At 48.6% G+C, this 21,211-nt stretch overlaps 1 protein-coding gene across 1 annotated transcript in view; it reads right to left on the reverse strand.

Annotated features, from left to right (window-relative positions):
- Positions 1-9,672: 9,672 nt before the first annotated feature.
- Positions 9,673-21,211, reverse strand: part of LOC118778731 (ephrin type-A receptor 2-like) — a 28,260-nt gene continuing 16,721 nt past the window's right edge. Inside the window, exons 4-17 of the mRNA XM_036530382.1 lie at positions 19,708-19,863; positions 19,266-19,601; positions 18,998-19,125; positions 18,494-18,671; positions 18,269-18,371; positions 17,080-17,135; positions 16,866-16,991; positions 15,859-16,044; positions 15,571-15,632; positions 14,916-15,125; positions 14,380-14,529; positions 13,372-13,565; positions 12,471-12,626; positions 9,673-10,249 (exon numbers count right to left, since the gene is read on the reverse strand). Of these exons, the coding sequence (XP_036386275.1) occupies positions 10,141-10,249; positions 12,471-12,626; positions 13,372-13,565; positions 14,380-14,529; positions 14,916-15,125; positions 15,571-15,632; positions 15,859-16,044; positions 16,866-16,991; positions 17,080-17,135; positions 18,269-18,371; positions 18,494-18,671; positions 18,998-19,125; positions 19,266-19,601; positions 19,708-19,863 (2,150 nt within the window). The 3' untranslated portion in view covers positions 9,673-10,140. The remainder of the gene's footprint in view (positions 10,250-12,470; positions 12,627-13,371; positions 13,566-14,379; positions 14,530-14,915; positions 15,126-15,570; positions 15,633-15,858; positions 16,045-16,865; positions 16,992-17,079; positions 17,136-18,268; positions 18,372-18,493; positions 18,672-18,997; positions 19,126-19,265; positions 19,602-19,707; positions 19,864-21,211) is intronic.

Raw genomic sequence — 21,211 nt, forward strand, 5'->3', positions numbered from 1 at the left:
CACCAGTCTGAGAACGCCAGCAGACTGTTTAAATTATTTAAATTAAGGCGGCAAATTAAACCATGTTGGTTTCATGTAGAGGCAGAAATAAAAGGCCTGGCCTCCTAACTGAGGCCTTGCGGGACCAAGCCTGGGTGTCCCCATGGAAATACACATAAAGACGCAAGGGGACTAAACTGGTTTTGACACAAGGACTATTCTCATTCCGCCACAGCAATAAAAAATTACAGACGGCGGGTTCGCCTTTTCCAGAAACTGCTTGGCAAGTCTGAGTCACTTAAAGCAAGACTAAACCTGGAGGGAATGAGAACTATGGGAAAGGCTCCGCCCCCTGGGAGGGGAGCCTATCAGAGCGCTCCTATTTGTCTGAGAGCATGGCGGGTGCGGGCCCTTGTCGCAGCACGCACGCGTTCTTTGTTAAGTGGCCCTTGCCTCATACACACAATGTCGGGCGAGAGGTTTGAAATAATCCTTGCATTGAGAGACCGACCTGCTGAACCTCCCTCCACAAAGGAAATCTACGCCTGAGAGCTGGAATCTTCCTTCTGGCAGCCAAAACACTAAAGGACATCTCTTGGTCAAGACATTCCCTGAACAAATAAATAAGAAAATGTCATAAGATGGTTCTAAACACTGAGAGCTAGAAGAAGAACAGGCTAAGTTGAGCAACCAGTAAAAAGGGCCGCTAATGCTGTTCAAATTCACTGGAATGAATCAGACTTTTGAAGATTTTTGTGTACTGCTGTGTTACAGGTTTTTGCCTTCCCGGTTGCAGCTGCTCCAAGCAGTCTTAATTACCTGTGTGGCTGCAAATCCGGTATAGTTTTCCCAGCTGCACATTATCCTTATGGCATGTCCCACTCCAGCTTTTGGTTCTTTTGTCTGTAGTGATACCAAAATATTACCCTCTAGTGTGTCATTTTATGAAACTCCCAATTTGAGACTATGACTGCTCAAGCTCCTCACTGCCAGTGTTTTCCTACCTGTGTTTGTACAGCAAACCACAGGGGGGGTAACTTTATGCACTGTTGTTCAGTACTAAACCAGACTGAAAGACATGAAACATTTGGTAACACTTTGAAGCTTTAACATTATGTAAAAAAAAATCATTTTGTTACCTTTTGAATTATGTGTATGACATTTGAATTATGTGTTTGTGCGCACCTCTGTGCATACTTGGCAATGCACAGAAAATGCCTTGGGTAAGTTCAGTCTATTCTTGTGGGTCCCTGTCTGACTGCATGCCGTTTTTGTTCATATACCATTCTAGTCCATATTATGCTACTCCTGACCAAACATCACTCTGGTCCATAGGCTACTCTTGACCAAACACCACTCTAGTCCATGAGTTACTTTTGACCAAGGAAGACTCTGTTCCCTATGCTACTCTTGGCCAAACATCTGTCTGATCCATATGCTACTCTTGGCCAAACAAGACTCTGGTCCCTATGCTACTCTTGATCAAACATCACTCCGGTCCATGTGCTACTCTTGGTCAATCACCAGGCTGGTCCACACTATACTCCTTTCCACACACCACTCCTTTCCACAGTATTCACTGCTCTTTTCCCCCTCCCTAGAGCCTACAGCTGAACACACAGCAACCCAGGCCTCACAGAGTCAGAGACAGACGTGAAATTAAAAGCCTGACACCAACAGAGGGATACATAAAAACTGTAGGAGACAAAGTCTCAGATGCCTGAGACTGCTCTACTCACTAGAGAATCTGCAAGGAGGCCCATCAAGCTAGACTCAGATTACTCGCTGACAACTGTATAATTAACAGCCCTCAAATATCATGATTGGCACTGTTTCAAATGCAAAAAAGCGATGTCATTAAACGTCCTAATGACCCAAACCGCGGCCCCCAAACCTGACGGCCCCACACTGAAATGAGAAATGACAAGCGGGTCCCATCAAAGGGGGGCAGCCCTGTAACCGTGGCCATCTCCCCGGGCCGCTCTCAAACCCTGAGTCAGTCCACAGGAATGCAGAGGAGGGCTCCGAAGGAACAAGGTGCAGCCGGGCAGGAAAGCCAGGGTGGTAATTAGGGCCCGCTCCCTCGCTCTTTCCGGAGTTCCGCCGTGCGGTTTACACAACACACTGCCTCCCTGACTGATCCCGCTGCACACCGCCCAGGCGCGCACACTCATCATCGTCGTTATCTGTTCTGGCGGGATCGGAGCTGAAGTGCGGCTGCCACCACCGCTTCACGCACACTATCGCCCGCTGTCCTGTAGTCCTGTGGGTGAACAGACGCCAGCCTATGAGGAAACGTCTCTCTCCCTCTCTGTCCCTCTCTGGTGCTGAGCAACAGCAGGAAGTCAGAGAGAGGGCAAGATTAAAATATTGAATGCCTTCCCTGTCCTCCTCCTTTTTTCTTTCTTTTCTCTTTCCCCTGTTTTTATCTCTTCCATCTCCTTCCGTATTCCTCTATCCATTCATTCCAGTTTTATTCAATTAAGTTCGATTCAATTTGCTTGATGGGCATGACAAAGCGTATGAGACATATTAAACATGTCCATCTCTTTCCCCCTCTCTGTCTCATTCCCTCCCTTTCAGGCTCTCTGTCTGTATCTTGATCCCTGCCCCCTCCCTCTCAAACCCCAGATTGTCAGGACTAGTTTTATTACTCCTCTGAAAGGCGACTCTTGGCAGGACTCAGATGCTCCTCTCCTCTTAAGCTCTTCCATCTCCACTCAGTTTACATACTTTTATTCCCATAAATACTACTACCAATAACAATAATGCTATTAAACCACCCACTACAGCCCAGGAGGGAAATATAAGGCATAAAACTATGTGGGCTGCTGTCTTATGAAGCATATTTCTTTAGATTCCATGTCGGTAGGACGTAAAACTTACAGATGGTGTGTGAAACGGAACGCTTGTCAAAATAGGCTCCCGTCCCAGCTGCCCCAGCAGTGACACAACTGCCAGCCAAACAGCTTTACGCTGCTTCACTGACTTCACTCCCAAAACGAGGGCCTCGAATTTCTTTGAAAATATTAATAAATGGGCCCTTTGGAGCGCGCCATGAACGAACGCCTAAGGGCAAAATAAACATTATCAATCACTGCTATGTCACCCAGGCAAACTCTGCACTTTTTAACTGAAACTGTTTGTGCAATAGTTAAGTGCTTAATGAAATTAAGTTGTCCAAAATAAGTTATGTTTTGAGATGAATTTCTACGGTTGCCCTCTTTGAGGTAAGAGGGGACACAAAATTGCTACTGGAGTGATTCACGGTAGTTTTGGTCTAATGTTTTTAATAAGGCATCCTCCCTAAAGTCTGCACTTCAGAGAGGGAAAAACTCATTAAGGTGTTGGCGGCGCACGGATATATTAGGAAGTGCTGATAAATTTGGCCGAGCATAAACATCAAAGTCAATGGTGTAATCACCCCTCCCCTCTCGTTATTCCCCTGGCAGCATATCAAAGCAAAAAAGATGCTCCTGCATCCCATCCCATGCCTCAATACACACACACACACACGCGCACACACACACACACACACACACGTACACACAGACACACACACACACACAAACTCAGTTTCACACACATGCACACGCACAAACTCAGTCTCACACACATACACACAAACACAAACGCATACACACACACACAAACTCAGTCTCACACACATGCGCACACACACACACACACACACACACACACACACACACACACACAGAGGATGAGAAAGAAAGCAGAGAGCAAATTTGGTCACCCGTGTGTGGGCATTTCACACGTGTCACAATTTCCACGTCTCTCTCTCACTTCAACAACCAACCTGAAAAAAGTTCGAAAGACTGAAGCGAGGGAGAAGGAGGGAATGGCAGTAAAACACATCAAAGCTCTCTAAATACGTGCTTTGAAGGCAGTTCAGCAGAGGAGAGGGAAATGAGGAAGATGCTGGGGAAACTTCAGAGGAAGCAGCTCCCCACTGTGGCATAGCGGTTAGAGGTTGCAGGTTCAAATCAAAGACAGGGGGCACTGCTGTCGTACCCTCGAGCAAGGCACTTACCCTTAACATCCAGCCACACAACATGAACAATAGGTCAAATGTAAGCTATGTATATACAGGTCAAGGTGTCAGCCAAGTAAATGAGTAATGCTCTGAAAAGAGGAACAGGAAGCGCACGTCAGCTTAACGCATTCATAACAACATTATGAAAGCTGCTGCTGCAACAAAATACCCCAGCAAAATCAAACAAATTTGACAAATTTAATGGGTAGCAGAGACATTTTCTCAGAAAGAGCAAAGTTCAAGATGAGGTCCTCCTTTTTTTTGTTTTGATTTTTTAGTGTTTGTCCAGCGGAGAGGGTTCGTTGTCCCCAGCTCCAGGGTGACCCCAGAGGTTACCCAGTGCTGTTTACTTAGGCTGCACACTCCGGTCACCACCTCCTGTCTCCCACTGCTTTCCAGAAACAACAATTCACTAACAAAAAAAAAAGGCAGAGAACTGACCTGGTGGGAAGTAGGCCGTTCCAAAACTTGTTATTGTACCAGCCCTTTAAAACATCCTTTTTGGCCTACTGGAAAATGCGTTGTGTCGCATAAGGTATGTCTGAGAGTGTCCAGCATGGAATACTGGAATAGTAGTTTGGGATGAAAACTTTCAGGATATTCGCTGTTTGTGCTGCACCAATAATGATTCAACTTACTGAGGTGAAAAGAAAAAAATCAAAGGCTATTTTCTATCTGAGAGGGAGAAGCAGGCTGGAATGCCTTTTTTAGATTGAGCATTCGACAAACACAGACTAGATGATTCTCACATGGAGAATCCACCTCGCATGAGTGACTTCAAAGCACCAAGATAAGCCGACCGAATAATAATTTAACATGATGGGTAAACAGTTCAATATATGACAATCCACAGACTGGAGAAGAAGCAGGGGATCGTTTATGCTCTTCCCAGAATGCAAGTGGAGGAGGACAAACCCCATCAAACTTCATCTGATCGTTTAATGCAGTCAGCTGTGAAACATAGCTTTTTATGTTTGGTGTAAACAGTATAAATTCCTCTGCACTGAGAACATGTCCTCCTTTCTGCTGTTTGAATAGGTGAACCCTGGGATGCTGGTCTGTGTCATGCCTGAGAATACTTTGGCCTCCTGTGGCTACCTCACATCCTTCCGATCAAAGGGCAGCCAGGTATGTGTGTGTCACGGCTGGTTTCTCACCTGAGAATTTAGACTGAGGTCAACTCTCACAGAGGTCATGAAAGGCAAAAAGAAGAGGGGAAGAGGGTGTTCCCAGCTGTTCCGGTCTAATCCCCAATTAGCCTCTCTCAGTTTTTCAAACTGACCCTGTAATCAGCCCTCTATTTATCATGCTGGCTCCTTGGTCCTCCACCTCATTGAGTACTCTGTTGCAAAATGACCGACGTGGATCACGCGGTTGGGCTCCACACATCACTGGTGATTGAGACAAGTTGCACCCGCCCCACTGCTGGCACCACCACCACTGTAAAATGCTTCGAAACACTCCGCAGGGTGACAACAGGCTTTATAAGCATTGACATTCATTTGTGAATGGTGTGCTTCAATAAAAACGTTTTGTGGTTGGTTTTCAATGTGAGAAAAACAGCTTTAAAATGCAGCCAAAATGGGTGACAAGAAGCACACTTCCAAGCGTTCCAATCAAAGAACGTTTGACTTCACACCAGGCAAGTGACCAGCTCTCCCTTTGGGCCGATGCCTCTCTGTGCCAAGTCAGGTGTGATGTCACAAAGAATTCTTAAGAACTTTCCAGAGAGCCAGTAGCTTTGACTGCATTTTCTTTTTTGCAACCAAACAAATTCTGTTGACTGAAAGACGAAGTTTTTTGGTTCCCTGGAATATTGACAAAGCTACAAAAGTGACACATTAAAAACGATCTCTCTCACTGAAAGGGGTCTTTAATCAGCGGCAGGCCGAGGAGTTCAAGCTGGAAGATATGTTTCTCATTAAGTCTAGATGTAATTTAATGCCCAGCCCTGCAATTTCAATTCTCCTTCCTGACAGTAATCAAAATGTATTTTTCTGGGATGTGCTTGGTATAATTTAGCCCTTTTTTGTCTTGAATGTTATTTGGGTTATTTTACAAGGGGTATCAAAGTAAACGTTTTAGAAACCGCAATAATCTATACACTCAAGTAGCCTATCATTTGTGTCCAGTTTAAAGAAAGAACTTTCAAGGGGCTGGATAGCAGCACTTACACCTAAATTACTTTATAAATACTTTGCCTCTGTTTGTTTGTGCTGCATTTTACATACACAGAATGTGAAATCAGTCTCTGATAAACCTTTGCAATCTGCGGGACATTGTTTACGAGGACCTTTCTAGCCTGCAATCCTTCAAATCATCATTCTTTCAGTTTCAGCCCCCGTCCTCAGGACGGTCCTCGGTGCAATGCAACGTGAGGCTTAAGCAGACACGTTTCATGTTCAGACAAAAAGTTCAGCTTGTCCTCATGTGCCTAAAGACCTCACACACAAAGTGCTGATTTAGGAGCGCTGTATTAGTGCTTTTACTTACCCCCTTCTGGGCAGTGCAACCACATGGGGAACTCGGAGGGAAGTTTCTATTAATTCACTGTCTGAGAGAGTGGAGAGGGGAACCAAACCAGGAGATAAAGTGGAAACGTAGAAAGGAAAATGGCTTTCAGAAGTGAGAGAGAGGGAGAGAGAGTGACAGAGAGAAAGCGACCAATATAGGCACAAATTGGAGGATGTGTGTTTGGTCAGAAACCCATATCTAAAATTAGACTCGATGTAAATTCCGACGGTTGCTGGCTTTCATACCATGAATAAAAATAAGGGATGGAAAGACGAGGAGAGAATGAGGAAGAGGTGGAGGAGAGAGAGGGAACAGTAGCATGACTGTTACATTCAAAAGAGATGTTCAAAACCAGAGAGGAGAGAATCATACCCACACACCCCCTCGGAGGAGAATCCACGTTGCTGCGAGGAAAACATTACCATGTGTACCAGGCGCGGTCAACACACAGTCATCCATGTCGATACACAGCACTTATACTAACACACACCCCTCCACACTGATATACTACCATCCACACCAGCACACCACCCTCCACACTGATATACTACCATCCACACCAGCACACCACCCTCCACACTGATATACTACCATCCACACAACCCTCACAATAATGTACAACTGTTCACACCAACACACAACCTCAACACTAACACGCAACCACCCGCATGAACACAGTGATCCACACTAACACACAATCCACCAGACCAACACACAAACTTTACACCAATGTACAACCCTTCTCACAAACACACAAACCTTTACAAACACGAACACATTAACGTATTCATAGAGCCACATACAGACATACACACAGAGCCACACGTAGGTACCAAAACACATTTACAAATGCCAGTAACATACACACCAACTCACACATCCAGACACATGCAGTGTGCGAGTATCTCCATAAAAAACATGGACACATTACCATTTGCTCTGACGCGCACAAACACATAGCCTACCCACACATCGACTCACAGACAGGTTCACAAACACAAGTGTGCCAGCACACATAGCGCACGTTACCCACAGCCAAACAAGAATGCCGTTTCACACCACTCGGCTTAGCGCACTCATGCTCGGACATCCACACGTGGCACTGTACTCAGAACAGCGGGGGCTGCCTGGTGGAGTACAGTCTACTTTTAAAATTTTCCTTGGTTAGTCCGTTCCTCCCCGTTTACAAGAAACAATCTACTCGGTTGATTCTAAGGTTAGCTTTTTTTCCATTAGCCCCCCCCCAGATAGGGAAAAAAATCTCAAAAGTGGATTGGACAGTAAGCTAGGAACCCGCTGAAGGGGCGCTGTTCTGAGAGGTTTTTTTTTTTCTCCTCCATTTTCCACACAAAACCAAGGGCTATTTCAAGATATTCCATTTCCTCCCAATGAAGTTGCGTTTATCCCAAGTAATCTCACTCACACAAATTACAATTTGGCAAACTGGTGTACAAGAGACAGGACTCCCCTCTCCAAGTTCTCAATAAACAGGGCCTGGCTACGTTTAAGATATCTTCTGGCTCCGTCCTCCGTCTACCTGATTGAGGTCTATGAATATTATCGTGACCTTATTTTCTCAGTTTACCACTTTAATGCAGGGGATAAATATTTGCAGTTCCTTTCAGTAGGTATGTTCTTATCTATGAATTGTTGGCAGCAGTGCCAGCATTGCTCAATGGGAATTCTGAACATAAAGATCAAAACCATATGCACTACACCCTTTTGACTGAGTTCCATTAAAATGCGATTAGAAAGTTCAGACTGAGAACAGCAAACATTTGCCATTACAGCACTCACAGGGACATTAATCTCACAGTTTCATGCTCTTTTTAAAACTGTAATGGGTTTTATTGGCAACGATAACGTACTTAAATGATAAGAAACTGTTATATGAAAACAAAAGATTTGCTTGAGTAGTGCTCAAGAGAGGGAAGCACTAAGTTTAGTCTGAATTTTTCCCTGACATTTTCAGTTATCCAGTTCACAGACAGACAGACAGAATCACATGACCTTTGCTCTACCAGCTCTTGGAGTTAAAGACATGCTTAACCAAGCCAGGCATCCACAGAAACAGATCAGAACAAAAGGTTACACAAAAAAATTTTATTGGAACAGGAAAATAAATTTCATTACCAGCAAGTCCCAAGTTAAGTGTTTATTTAACAATAAATAAAAATGTGAAATAAATATTAAATAAAGTGAACAACAAAAACAAAAACATGGGCGTCTCGGTTACAGTTTGGACTATCGATGTCTATTTTTACATCAGGAAGGAGAACCCACACCATGCTGTCAGCAACAGTCAAAAATTTTTCCAGGCAGATATCAAACAGAAAGTGGAACTGCAAGGAAAACATGAAATAAAGACCAGTCCAACTTCAATGCTTCTAGTCCTAAGGCTTTTGGCCACTAACAGAACCCGGCAAATGCCAAATGAACGCTGGCAACTTTCCGTGTACATGGGTGTGGTGTCTGTCCCTTGGGTGTGTCACCGGATGCACTGAATTTTGGGGGGAATCGGAGCTTTTGTGAGGGACCCAAGGGATAAGTGCTTACGGAGAGTCAAACAGCCACTCAGGCTTGGCAATGGCAGGTCACTTCCGACACGTCCCACATAAAAGTGGGTTTTCGAAACATATGGGGGGTGAAAAAAAACCTGAGTTGAGTCCCCATCCCGCGGTCCTAACAGAGCACACAGCAGGCCCCAACTAACTCAAGGCCCCCTCAATCGAGCAGCTCCCTCTTGCACACTCTTGGCACATCTACGGTGAATGCAGTCATGTGTCGGCTCCTGGACGGCCATTTCCAAGCTGCTCGCCTCTGCCTAACCCATGGACAGCTGAGAGGGAGAAGTTTTGGAGCTGTCAGCAAACACACGGTTCACACTGTTAAAACAACTTCAGGTCTGACGGTCCTCCGGGGCCGCAGGAAGCTCCGAATATCATCCCGCCTGAAGAGTCGCTCGTCGACGAGCCGCTCCTGGAACGCAAACGCCAGCTTGCACACAAAACCCCTCTAGAGAAAGCATCAGGGACTCTTCAAGACCGTGGCAGCCCACTCCATGGAAATCACTCTAGATCCATGCCCTGTTCTGCTGAAAAGCCAGTTGGATAACGCTATGCAGTTTTCAGATTTTTTTCTTTTTTTTTTTTTCTTTTTACTTGGCATTCGGCAAATCAAGCCCATGCTAAACATCAGTCTTAAAAATACAAACTTAAAAAACGTCTTGCGAAACTGTACAACCGCTACAAAAAGGTACATATAGCAAATATAGTCAGTTACATATAAAAAGTCTGATATATAAAGCTTTTTTCTCCCTTTTTCAGCTGTTTAAAATCTCCTCTTCGCTATTGGATAAGTACAGTGAGTCAGCTAGAAGTCTCCAATGAGATCAGAGTCCATTCTGGTTGGTGGGTGGGGCCCCCTCCGCGAGGCTGCGGTCAGAGTTTTTGTTGTTCTTTTTTTCCCCCTCTTTTGGCTGGATGAGAGCGAACCTCGACAGGCCCCCGGTCCACCTCAGTCCAGCTTGCAGTCCATCCGGTCAGCCCGATTCAGTGCGAGAGCTTGGTTCTGGAGGTCCAGTGGGTTTTGGGTCACACGGCAAAAACGCTGAGTGTGCTGGTCTGGTCTTTCAGGCCCAGGATGCTGTAGGCAATTCTCTTCATGTGGCCTGGTAGCCGCACCCCAATGTTCCGGATGTCCCTGTGAGGAAAATAAAATGGACATTAGGTCTCTGCTGTGTGTTATTCACAAATTCTCTGAAACATAGCTGGATGCTAAGGGAGAGAAAAATGAGGTGGCGAGAGCATGTGGGAGAAGGAAAGCATGAGAGAGAGAGGTCAAGGTCAGAATTATTATTACTGTTTTATCGATGTTTTTGTTTTTTTGTTGGCTGTTTTGATATTATTCTTCTGTTTATACTTGTTATAGTCTGATTGTATAATGATTGCTTTGGCAATACTGAAACAGTCATGGCAAAAAACATTTGAATTTGAATTTGAGAGAGAGAAAGAGGGAGAGAAAGAGGGAGAGGGAGAGGGAGGAAACTGGGAAGACGGAGGGAAAGAGGGGGGCGAGGGAGAGAGGGAAAGGCAGTTAGATGAAAGGAAAGAGGGGTAAAGTAAATAAAGGGAGAGTAAAGAGGGGGAAGGGGGAAAGAACCTTCACTGTAAAGGGAGCTGAATGTGAAAATGAGTAACAAGAGAAGACTGCTGCTATTAAAGAGAGCACTCACACACACACACACACACACAATGTACAGAAGATACCCCAACATATGCCGGCCAGACCGCGCTGCATCTTTAATTAGGGTCTTAATTGCTTAACGAGTATTCCCCAGCCCAGCCATGAATCTCAGCTGTCTGGCACGCGGCTCGCAGCGGAGGCTCGTAAATACTTTCTGGGTTTTGAGGAGCGCCGCCGCATGACAGTGGATGTAGGACGGAAACTATTAAAGAAAAAGCACTATAAAAATGACAAGCGCTTCAAAGGCACCTCGTTTTTGGGCCCACTTTCTGTTCTTAAGTCCCCACACCCCCCCCCCCCCCCCCCCCCCTCCCCAACCCGCCCGCTTACAGTCAGCAACAGGCAGAAATGAATTAGGGCATTCTACCAGAGGCAGCTGAGATCTATAAGAGACACTTCCCTGTTGCCCTTTCACCTTTCACCTCTTCCCCCATATTTTCGCCCTCCCTTCAGGGGGTGTCGTGCTATCCTTCGCCTCTGTTGTAAACGCTACATGGTGAGGTCACTTCCTGCTCTCTCTGTCAGCCTTTGCCCATCACTGTGTTCCCCCCGTACATTCTGCCTCTCTCCCAACACTCTTTCCCTCCGCCCCCCACCCCTGTCTCAGTGTACATGCTCCCCCCCCCCCCCCCCCCCCCCCTTACCAGGACCTTGCAGTGGTCTTGGAGCACAGCCCTGGGTCGTGGGTTCGAGGAAAGAAATGGGGGGCAGGAGCAGAGGAATGGAAAGGTGACTCATGTGAAGGAGAGAGACAAAGACAGGAAGAGGGAAGAAAAAAAAAAGAGACAAGGACACAAGGAAGGAAAAAGATGGCAGAAAGAGAGGGAGAGAGAAGGCAGGAGGGAGGAAGAGAGGTCAGAAGCAGCCACAGCTGGAACACCCCCCCCCCCTCACATGGGTATGCTGCTCATCTTGCATCTGTTTATAACTGTTCACAATGCTCCTTTAAAATACAGCTCTTCATTTTAGACTGCCATTCTTCCTCTGAACAGATAAACACATTGGCTAACTTAACCATGTAGTTGATTTTTTTCCCCATTTGTACCCCTCAGGGGAATTGGATCTTATCTTGTGTAATCAATTTAGGCAGAGCTCTCATAGCTCTGCCAATCTTTGCTAACATAAACTGACGTGTTAACAGAAGTCAGCGCACACCCACACAAACACACACAACACACAGAAATAAGAAAACCGAAAGAAAATTTAGTGGAAAGAATGGACAGTGTTGGTCATGTGTAGGCCTCTCCAAACATTAGTCACTTCCTCCTATAGAAGCACTGCAGTCAATCTGCTTTTACTCCAAGTTAACCCTTGCCTGAAAGCCTTTTCGTGAATAACTGTCCATAGTTTTACCTTACCCTACAGAGGAGGCCCACATATAAGCAAAACAAGCTAAAAATCTAAAGGCAGGGATGCCTGAGCCAAAAGTTTGCACATATCAGTTCTTTGCAATTGCCAAATAACAATAGGTTTTGGCTGGCCATAGCCTGGCACTAAGTTCCCTGTAAGAACTTAAAGCTGTGTTAAAGAGTGCGTTTTAAGAGTTCCGGTCACTCTCTTTTGGCTCCTGATTGGATGTCATTGGTCCTATTGACCTCCCCTATTGGTCAGCTCCACACAAACTCAGCCCGGACAGGGCGTGTGCGTGCTCTACAGCGGCATGCGCGGGTGTACTCACTCGTTCTTCATCTGCAGCACCTGCTCCATGCTGGTGATGCCGGCGAGGGCGAAGTGCTCGCTGTACTGGCTCATCTTGATGGACTCCAGCCACTCCGACACCGACCTGAAGGGGGAGCCGTCGCACCCGCTGGTGCTGGGCAGGCGGATGGACACGCTGGGGGAACAGCGAGAAAAATCATGAGCTCCACACTCTCAACAGCACTCTCGCACGCCCACGAAGACGGCGATGTGACACATACGCTCACACACTCGACTGCACATACACACACACAAGCGCGCGCGCCCACACGCAGTCCGATGACGAACCTTGCGGTACCCCTGAGGCATTGGCTACAGCTCTGGCTGGCATCACAATCACATTTACGCAGAATTAAAAAGGGCTTTGGAAACATAAACAAACCTCACACGGGTGAGATTATTTTTCCTGGGCTTTCCTGGGCTTTTTTGCTCCTTCGTCTGCAGTAATTACTGACGGCAGGAAAATCACATTTCCAGTAAACTTGTCAGTGCAGTTATAGAACCAAAGGCTCAACAGGGACGGTTCCCATACATGCATACACACACTTTCCATGTGTATACATGTTTCCACTTTAACCCTTTCATGGCCTAATCTGCTGAAGAACTCCAGGTGCTCTAAGGCGCGTCCAATTCTAAAGCGCTGCGATCCAGTTTTCCCTCTTACATGACTGCCAGTCTCAGAGGCAGGTGTGCCTCTATCGCTTCAGCTGAGTAAGTAACTGGTCCAATCAAGTGGATAAGCGATTAGCCGTGGGAAAATAAACTCCTGGATGGCTGCCCTCCAAAAACAGGAGCACGCCCTGATCTGGAGTCCTGCACCTTGCTGAGTAAACCTGGCTCCGCTAACCCCTCCCTGCCGCGTCCCCGGGGGCCGCCCTTACCGGGGGTCGAAGTCGGCGATGGTCTTGAGGGACTCGGGGCTCCGGAGCAGCTTGTCCAGCAGGCTGACGATGTCAGTGAAGCGCGGCCGCTTGGAGCGGTCCTGCAGCCAGCACTGCAGCATCAGCTGGTACACGGCCGACGGGCAGTCCATGGGGGCTGGCAGCCGGAACGCCTCATTGATGGCCTTCATCACCTGAGGGAAGGGGGGGGCGGCATGACACATGAGTTTCTCTGCCCATGGCCGTGCATTCACCTTCTCTTTATCTAATCATTAGTTGGCAGGCTAAAGAATTCATCTGACCATTCATTCGGAATCTCGTAACTCGTAATTGATTTGAAACTAAATGGTTAATCGGGCCAGGCATTGACTAACTCCATTCATGTTGGTGATTAATTCTGGTGGGCCGCTGGGTGGCCGATCATGTGACACGTGAGGCCGCCCTGTGTGTGCACTGCTGCCGCCGTGCAGTCCGAGCTGCCGACGCACCCCCAGGCGATAACGCCCTAGGGTCCCGCGTCTCCGGGAGTCAGAGACAGCCTGTCTGGCAGTGCGCTGCACTGGCACCGGGCATTTTAATGTGTTTACACAACAGGTGGGCACAGAAAGGGCCGCTGGGAGTGCGCCAGCCAGGAGCCAAGAGCCCAGGAATGCGGCGCAGATAACAACCCCCGGTCAGGTCTGTTTGCCTGGCAAAGTAATCCTGATGGTCATTCAGTTACACTGCGCTTATATCTTAATGTTGCTTTTCCGAGGGGAATTACTACTACTGAACTCTGGCGCTAGCTGTTGTGGAAATTTTGGTTGCTGTAGCACTGACTATTCAATATGGCGCTGTTCATTGTAGTGTTGTGTGGCAGTTCTGCGTGTACTGTGGTCTGTGTGGCCTTACAGTATGTACAGTATGCAGTTTGTGCGTCTTTGGCAGATCATTTGCCAAATGCATATGCAGATGTTTCCCACAAGATGAGAAGAATGAGGTCTCGATTTGGGCCCCAGTGCTCCATACCTCGTGGTTGCTCATGTCCCAGTAGGGCCGCTCTCCGAAGGCCATGACCTCCCACATGACGATGCCGAAGCTCCAGACGTCGCTGGCCGAGGTGAACTTCCTGTAGGCGATGGCCTCAGGGGCCGTCCAGCGGATGGGGATCTTGCCTCCCTGAGGGGAACAGCAGGGGCAGATTGAGGGCGGGATGCAAACGATAAGCTAAGCATTTTCAACCAACGTGTGACAGCCCGGCCAAAAAAAAACGCTGACGGCAAGGCCTGGGTCCGGTCCTGTCCGGTTCTGTGCACGAATTTGACTAACAAATTGGAACAGCTTCCTTTTTTCCCGTAAACGGATAAGGTTACGAAACAAAAACAGAAGCACGACTCATGTGAATTTCCCGTTGAAATTTACTGACATCCAGCTATGCAGCAGGACCGAATCCAAGACTGAGTCAGGCCTTGAGGTTGCAATGACCGATCCCTGACAGCACCCCAGAGTGGGACACGTCCCCACCAGCCCCTTTATTTGGTGAGAAGGCCGCCCCAAGGACTCACGCTGGTGGTGTAGGTTCCCTCAGGGTCGTCCTCCAGCACACGGGACAGGCCGAAGTCGGACACCTTGCACTCCAGGTTGCTGTTGACCAGGATGTTTCGGGCGGCCAGGTCACGGTGGACGTAGTTCATGTCCGAGAGGTACTTCATGCCCGCCGCAATGCCCCTCAGCATGCCCACCAGCTGGTAGGAGCTCATCTCCCCATCGCGATCCTAAAAGGAGCCAAACGAGACCCTGTCAAGGCCGTCTATTTCCAGCAAAATTCCCTCCCACTCACAGCCCCATAGGGTTTTAGGGAACACCATGTTCTGTCTGAGGATTTCAGAGACACCGAGCAACACTGACAGATACTTGGAAAGAACAAGCGAGCCAGGCTGTTATCAATGGCTGCCGACAGAGCAATTAAGCCCCGAGCTGGATAGAGGAACCCCATGGATCTCCAGCTGCCGCTAATCCGACCCATGTAATCCATGACGCGTAATCCCCGCAGTGATGCAACCCGTAAAGCGTAATCCATGTTATCCATTACCTGTAATCCAGATAATCCCCCTCCATGCATCACATTCTGACCCTTACCCACTAACCCGTGCCATAAATCTCTCCCTCCTCGTTTACACTATGCATCACCTGGGTAACAGAACACCTGGATGCACCTACCCGTAAGTAGCTGTCCAGGGCCCCATTCTCCATGTACTCTGTGATGATCATGGCATTTTTAACTGTAAAAGGAAGAAAGTACCTGTTTAGCGTACAAATCGCTGACACACGGGCACATTGTTTTCACATAGAACACTGAACGCCAACAGGTATAAAGAAGGACAGCAAAGGCTGAACTCAACAGCGAATATTGGTGGCGTTGAGGAAGAGGCAGAGCCAGGGAAAGAAAGGCCAATGAAAGAGCAGAGGACGACAGCAGGTCCAGAGAGGGACAGAGGGGACGCTTACACTTGGTGACGACTCCCTCCAGGCGGATGATGTTCTGGTGGGAGAACTGGCCCATGATGCTGGCCTCGCTCAGGAAGTCCTGCCTCTGCTTCTCTGTGTAGCCGGGCTTCAGCGTCTTGACGGCCACCGCCACCTCCTTGCGGCCCGGCACCTTCAGCACGCCGCGGTACACCTCCCCGAACTCGCCTGCAGGGCGGCGACATGACACGGACACGTCACACAGAGGTCAGGAGCTGAAGGGCTAGTTCACCTCATAGCTAAACTCTGAAATCTCATCTATGGATAACCTGGGTGCAAGGGCAGAGATGTTTACTGGCAACACATTCAGTATAAACTATATTAATTGCCAAAATGGAAAATTGCCAAGCAGTTTTTAAAGACAGATGGAGTAATAAAGAAAGGTTATGCAGTTATGAATGGGTCTGCTCATACAGCAGAGTTGGGGCAATGATCATAGAACATCATAGAGGTGGTCTGGGATATAGTGTTTTGACATTTAAGAGGCAAATAAAAACACAAAACGGCATTGGTGACTCATTTTCGGGTTTTCGGGGGTGAGGAGGGGGCATGGGAATGCAAACTGTTCAGTGTGTAATGATGTTTACTGTGCTTAGGAAAACTATGGCTCCTATGGAGTGAGAGACATCATCTTACATTTTGATGCGATAAATACCTCTTTAATACAAGGCAAACAACCCCATGAGGCAGGACCAGACAGGACAGTACACTGCTCTGGGCACATAAAACGCAAGGATCCATCTATCACTCTCTGCCCCAGGATGGAACAGCACTGCCACACTAATAGGTGTCTAAGTATGTTGTGCAACAACCCCTTCAACAGACTGACGTGAGCAATGTGTTCCACTGCCACGCTAACCTGCGCCTACCTGATAGCAAACACTGACTGGAAGCCAAAAAAAAAATGAATGGGGAAAAATCCACACCTCCACCCTCTTACTGACCAATCAAAAAGTCCCATTTTAAATGCTCGTCACAGCACCACTCACCAGCCCCGATGACCTTCTGCTTGGCGACGTGGCTGGGGTGGATCTCGCTGGCAAATTTGAGGATGGCCATGTTGGGGTCCTCATACGTGTGGGGGTCAACGTAGGTCTTCAGGGGCTTCAGTTGCTCTAAAAGAGTTAAGAAAGTGAGGAGTTTATTACTGACCATTCAGGGGTCTTTCGGGGTGGGGTCTTTGTCACTGTGGGGCTGACATACCTGCACTGGAGAAATAGGTGTCCTCTGGGCCTTGCCTGGCGTGAGGGTTCCTTCTCCTGTTGGGGGGGAATAACATTCTCAGTCACTCTCATGCTTTCACGTTTAATCTTTTAATAGCCTTGCATTCAAACACATCATGTTCGACACCATCCCTATCTCCGTTATTACAGTCCTTTTCATGTGCAAAACTGCATTGTGGGCAACCTCGAGATCGCGGCACCTTTCCTTGTTCGGGCGTAATTGGACATGGTGTTAAACAAATACGGCGGAGTTCACAGAAACCGAAAGGCTTTTGTTCTCCCCCTCACACCAGACGAGATGAGCCCAGGCTGTTAGCGGTTAGCGACACCATTCATTCCTGGGGCGAGCTGATAAACGGCCGTCTGCGCTTGCCTGACCGAGACAGCGGCCGCGGCTATCGCAGACAGACGGGCGATAGCCGAGGGCAGGGTCACCTTTCGTGCCCCCCCCACCAAACAGGCCTGGGGGCTGAGACAGCCTTGCGGCCTACCTTTCATCTGGAAACAATGCGTCTTGCTGATTAATTTCCTTTCAGGCGCACCGCTTGTTAAAGTATACTTATTGGGCAACGACAGGTTGCTTTAAACGCCCCCCCTCCACTTCCCGGGTGAGGAAGCGTGGGGCTGATAAGGAGGGGGCCGGAGAGAGACAAGGAGGGAAAGTCTAGATTAGGCCAGAGGACACCGCTTAATTGGCAAAGAAGAAGAAAAAAAAACCTTGAAGAAAGGAAAGGGGTCGGTAAGGAATGAGAAGAAAGGACAATGGAGAAGTTTAAATCAGAGGGGAAAAAAGGCTACATAAAGACTGAAAAGAGAGGATCTCAGACTACACCTAACAGATTTTCCACTGGTATTATTCAATGCGAAGGCGGACAATGCGGCCTTATGCACTCTTTTTGAGGGGAGAGGTCAAATTATTTATCAAGTTTAGGCACTGTTTTAACTGTCTACTGAAGTTGTGGATTTTCCATGCATTCATCAAGAAGGAAAAACCATTTATGTATTATTATAAGCCTACTGTAATTGTAACTGTAAGTAGTTTCTTGTTTGTATGTTTGCTGCTTGTGGTGACCTCAGTTCCCCTCTGCGGATTAAGTCCTTATTTCGTTTCCAACCGAAGGGGAAGGACGTGACAGAGAGAAAGGGGAGGAGGCGGAGTCATTTCTGACCGTCTGTGGAGCAGCAGGATCACGGCGACGATGATCAGCATGACTCCTCCCCCCACCACGGCCCCCATGATGATGGGCGTGTTGGTCTGGACCTGCGCCTCCACTGGAACACAGCAACACACACAGCGGTTAAAACGTCACCCGCGGAGCAACATCGCAGAATCTCATATACACGCACATCCACACACACACACACCCGCCTCGGCCACGCCCTCCCACACTCACACTCAGGCAGTGTCTCGAACTCGTGCTCCATGCTGTAGCTGCCCGGGTTCCCCTCTGGACTCAGCGCCTGCACTCGGAACACGTAGATGGTCCCTGGCGAGAGGTCGCTGATGTGGACCGAGCTTTTCTCCAGGACCAGGACCGTGTACGTGGTGACATCCTTGTCGCTGTCGTTCTCCTGAGGGCGAGGGGTGTTAAGAATTATGGTCTGCCACAAATACTACCGCCGATAGCTATGCCCCACACATCAATTCTGCAGAACCCTGTTTTCAATATATTCCCAGCCTTGAATTTAACCAACTAATCCCACTAATGTCAAGAGCCCTTTCTTCTAAGATAAGCCTCAGAAGGTAGCACTGACGACACTTCAGTCAATAAAACAACAGAAAACAGACAAACACAAGACTAAGGTCAAATGTGGACTGAATCAAGGCTCTAGAGTTTCTCCTTCTCTATGCAGTCCTGTGTGGGGGCTGTCTCTCTCTCCCTCTCTCTCTCTCTCACCTTCTTGCGGTACATGAGCTCGTAGCGGTGGTTGTGGTGCGGCAGCGCCCTCCGGGACACCGCCCAGGAAAGCGAGAGGCTGTTGACGCCTCTCTCGTCCAGGCGCATCGACGTCACCTTGGGGGGATCTGGTAGGGGAGCGCAAGGGCGGACAAACCAAAACATCAACCTACAGGTTCTCATACAACACGAACAGAGAGAGGAAATGAAGTCAAAAAGGCTGGGGGCAGGTGACAAAGGAAGGGTGGGGGCGGAGCCTCCCTCTCACCTGTGTACTGCAGGGCGGTGGTGAGGGTGACGCTGGCAGGCCGCCGGCCGCTGAGCCCGGACACCCCGTTGCGCGCCTCCACCGTGAAGGTGTAGTTGAGGTGGGGCTCCAGCTCGCTGACGGTGACCCAGGTGTCGCGCAGTCCAGTGGGGGCCGGTTCGAACCGCACCCTCTCCCCACAGGGCAGACAGGCCCCCGACTCACAACGCTCGCACAGCACGGCGTACTCCACGTCGTCGCGGCCGCCCGTGTCCGCCGGCGGGCTCCACGACAGCTCCAGCTTGCCCGCCCCCGTCATCGTGGCGGCGGTCAGGTCCAGTGGGGCGGAGGGCGGGGCTGTGAGGAAAATAGGGTGGGCATTAGACACATGTTTGTAAAACAAACACCCCTGCGTATTGGACTTGGTACAGTCTGATTATTCACAAACTAAAGAGGGCCTCACCGGAGCACGCCACTGTATGGTCATCGGTGGGGGCACGGTAGAACCCCTCCCGGCAGGGGCAGGAGAGGGCAGCGGAGGATGACGCCTTGGTGTTCTTCGGGCACGGTTCACACAGCTTGCTGGACACAGACGCCTTGAAGTACCCAGGCGGACACACTGAAAGAGACGGAGCTCCCATAAGACCTTGCAACGGGTACACAGCGGACACACACAGGCCTTACACAGGAACATGAAGACACATAAGGACATGACACAAACTGCACCCCACACAGACTTACACGCAACATAAATTTTGCTGTATAATTGCAACTTGAGGAACATTTTTATTCTTCACTGGTGAACTCCAATAAACAGCTAGCACATGTGAGGAGATATTTCTGCGCGCATCTGCGTACGCCGTCATTAGTGGCGTCAGCCCCCTCTCTCGAAAGTGATCGAGCGTGCGCAGAGTGTCATTATGGTAATCTCAGGGCTTTTGAGCCCCAAAACCACACGAGCGTGCATGCAGCCAGACGCACTCCTCCTCCTCCCTCTCTTTACACAATCCTCCTCTTTTTCCTAAAACAAGACCAGTCACTCCGCATTCCATGAAACCCAACATACAGAAAGAGAAGCTACCGCACCTCTCCGGTGAAGAGACCAGACAAAACCAGTTATTGCCATTATCTCGTGGTACATAAAAGCAGTGTAAGGCAATGTCAGTGATGAACTCATGACCATTTTGTCAAGTTTTCTGGATAAACGAATCTTAAAAAATGACCATTTTGTCAAGTTTTCTGGATAAACGAATCTTAAAAACTTTTTAATGTTGTCAGCCTGCAGAGAACAGAACTGGAAATGAATTGACCCCAGTCCTCAATTTAGAAAATGCTCGTTTTCCAGAAAATACGCTTTGAGAGGATAATCGTGCATCGTCATGCCAACACGCACCCACAAACTTGTTGTCTGCAAATGGACTTAAAAGCGTTTTTAAGAGCTTCCACGGCTTAGGTGAGACAATGCAAAAACGCGGCCCTGGAATATTTTCCCTGTGGATTATTTCCCTTAACTGCGTCCCGCTAGTGTGGAACTAATTACCCACGGCCCTCCGTGCAGCAGGGGTTTGTGGGAAAGCGAAATCCTCTCGCCCTTGTCAAGAAAGGGATTAGGCGCTCGGTAAACAAAGGGCCGCACAATGGCGAGGGAATAAAAAGGGAGAGGAGGGGAAGACGCCCCCCTCCGGTGTGCCAAAGCCTCCCCACGGCGTGTGGCAGCGTGACCCGCGGGCGCTCCGCTGCTCGCTACCGCTGCGGCCTCCCTTTCAGCTCCCCTCTCTCCCCTTCCCGCTCTCCTGCTGCCCCCCCAGGGCTCCTCACCCTCCGGCTCATCCATCCTGGCCCTCACCGTGCCCCCCCCCCACCCCCATTCAAATGCTTATACCCTCCCAGGCCCGGGAGAATGGAACACCCCGGCTCTGCGCTTCACAATGCCGCCCCAATTAGCATAGTGGCGCGGTCCATTTCAA

This window comes from Megalops cyprinoides, chromosome 6 (genome assembly GCF_013368585.1).
Source record: "Megalops cyprinoides isolate fMegCyp1 chromosome 6, fMegCyp1.pri, whole genome shotgun sequence".
NCBI lineage: Eukaryota > Metazoa > Chordata > Actinopteri > Elopiformes > Megalopidae > Megalops > Megalops cyprinoides.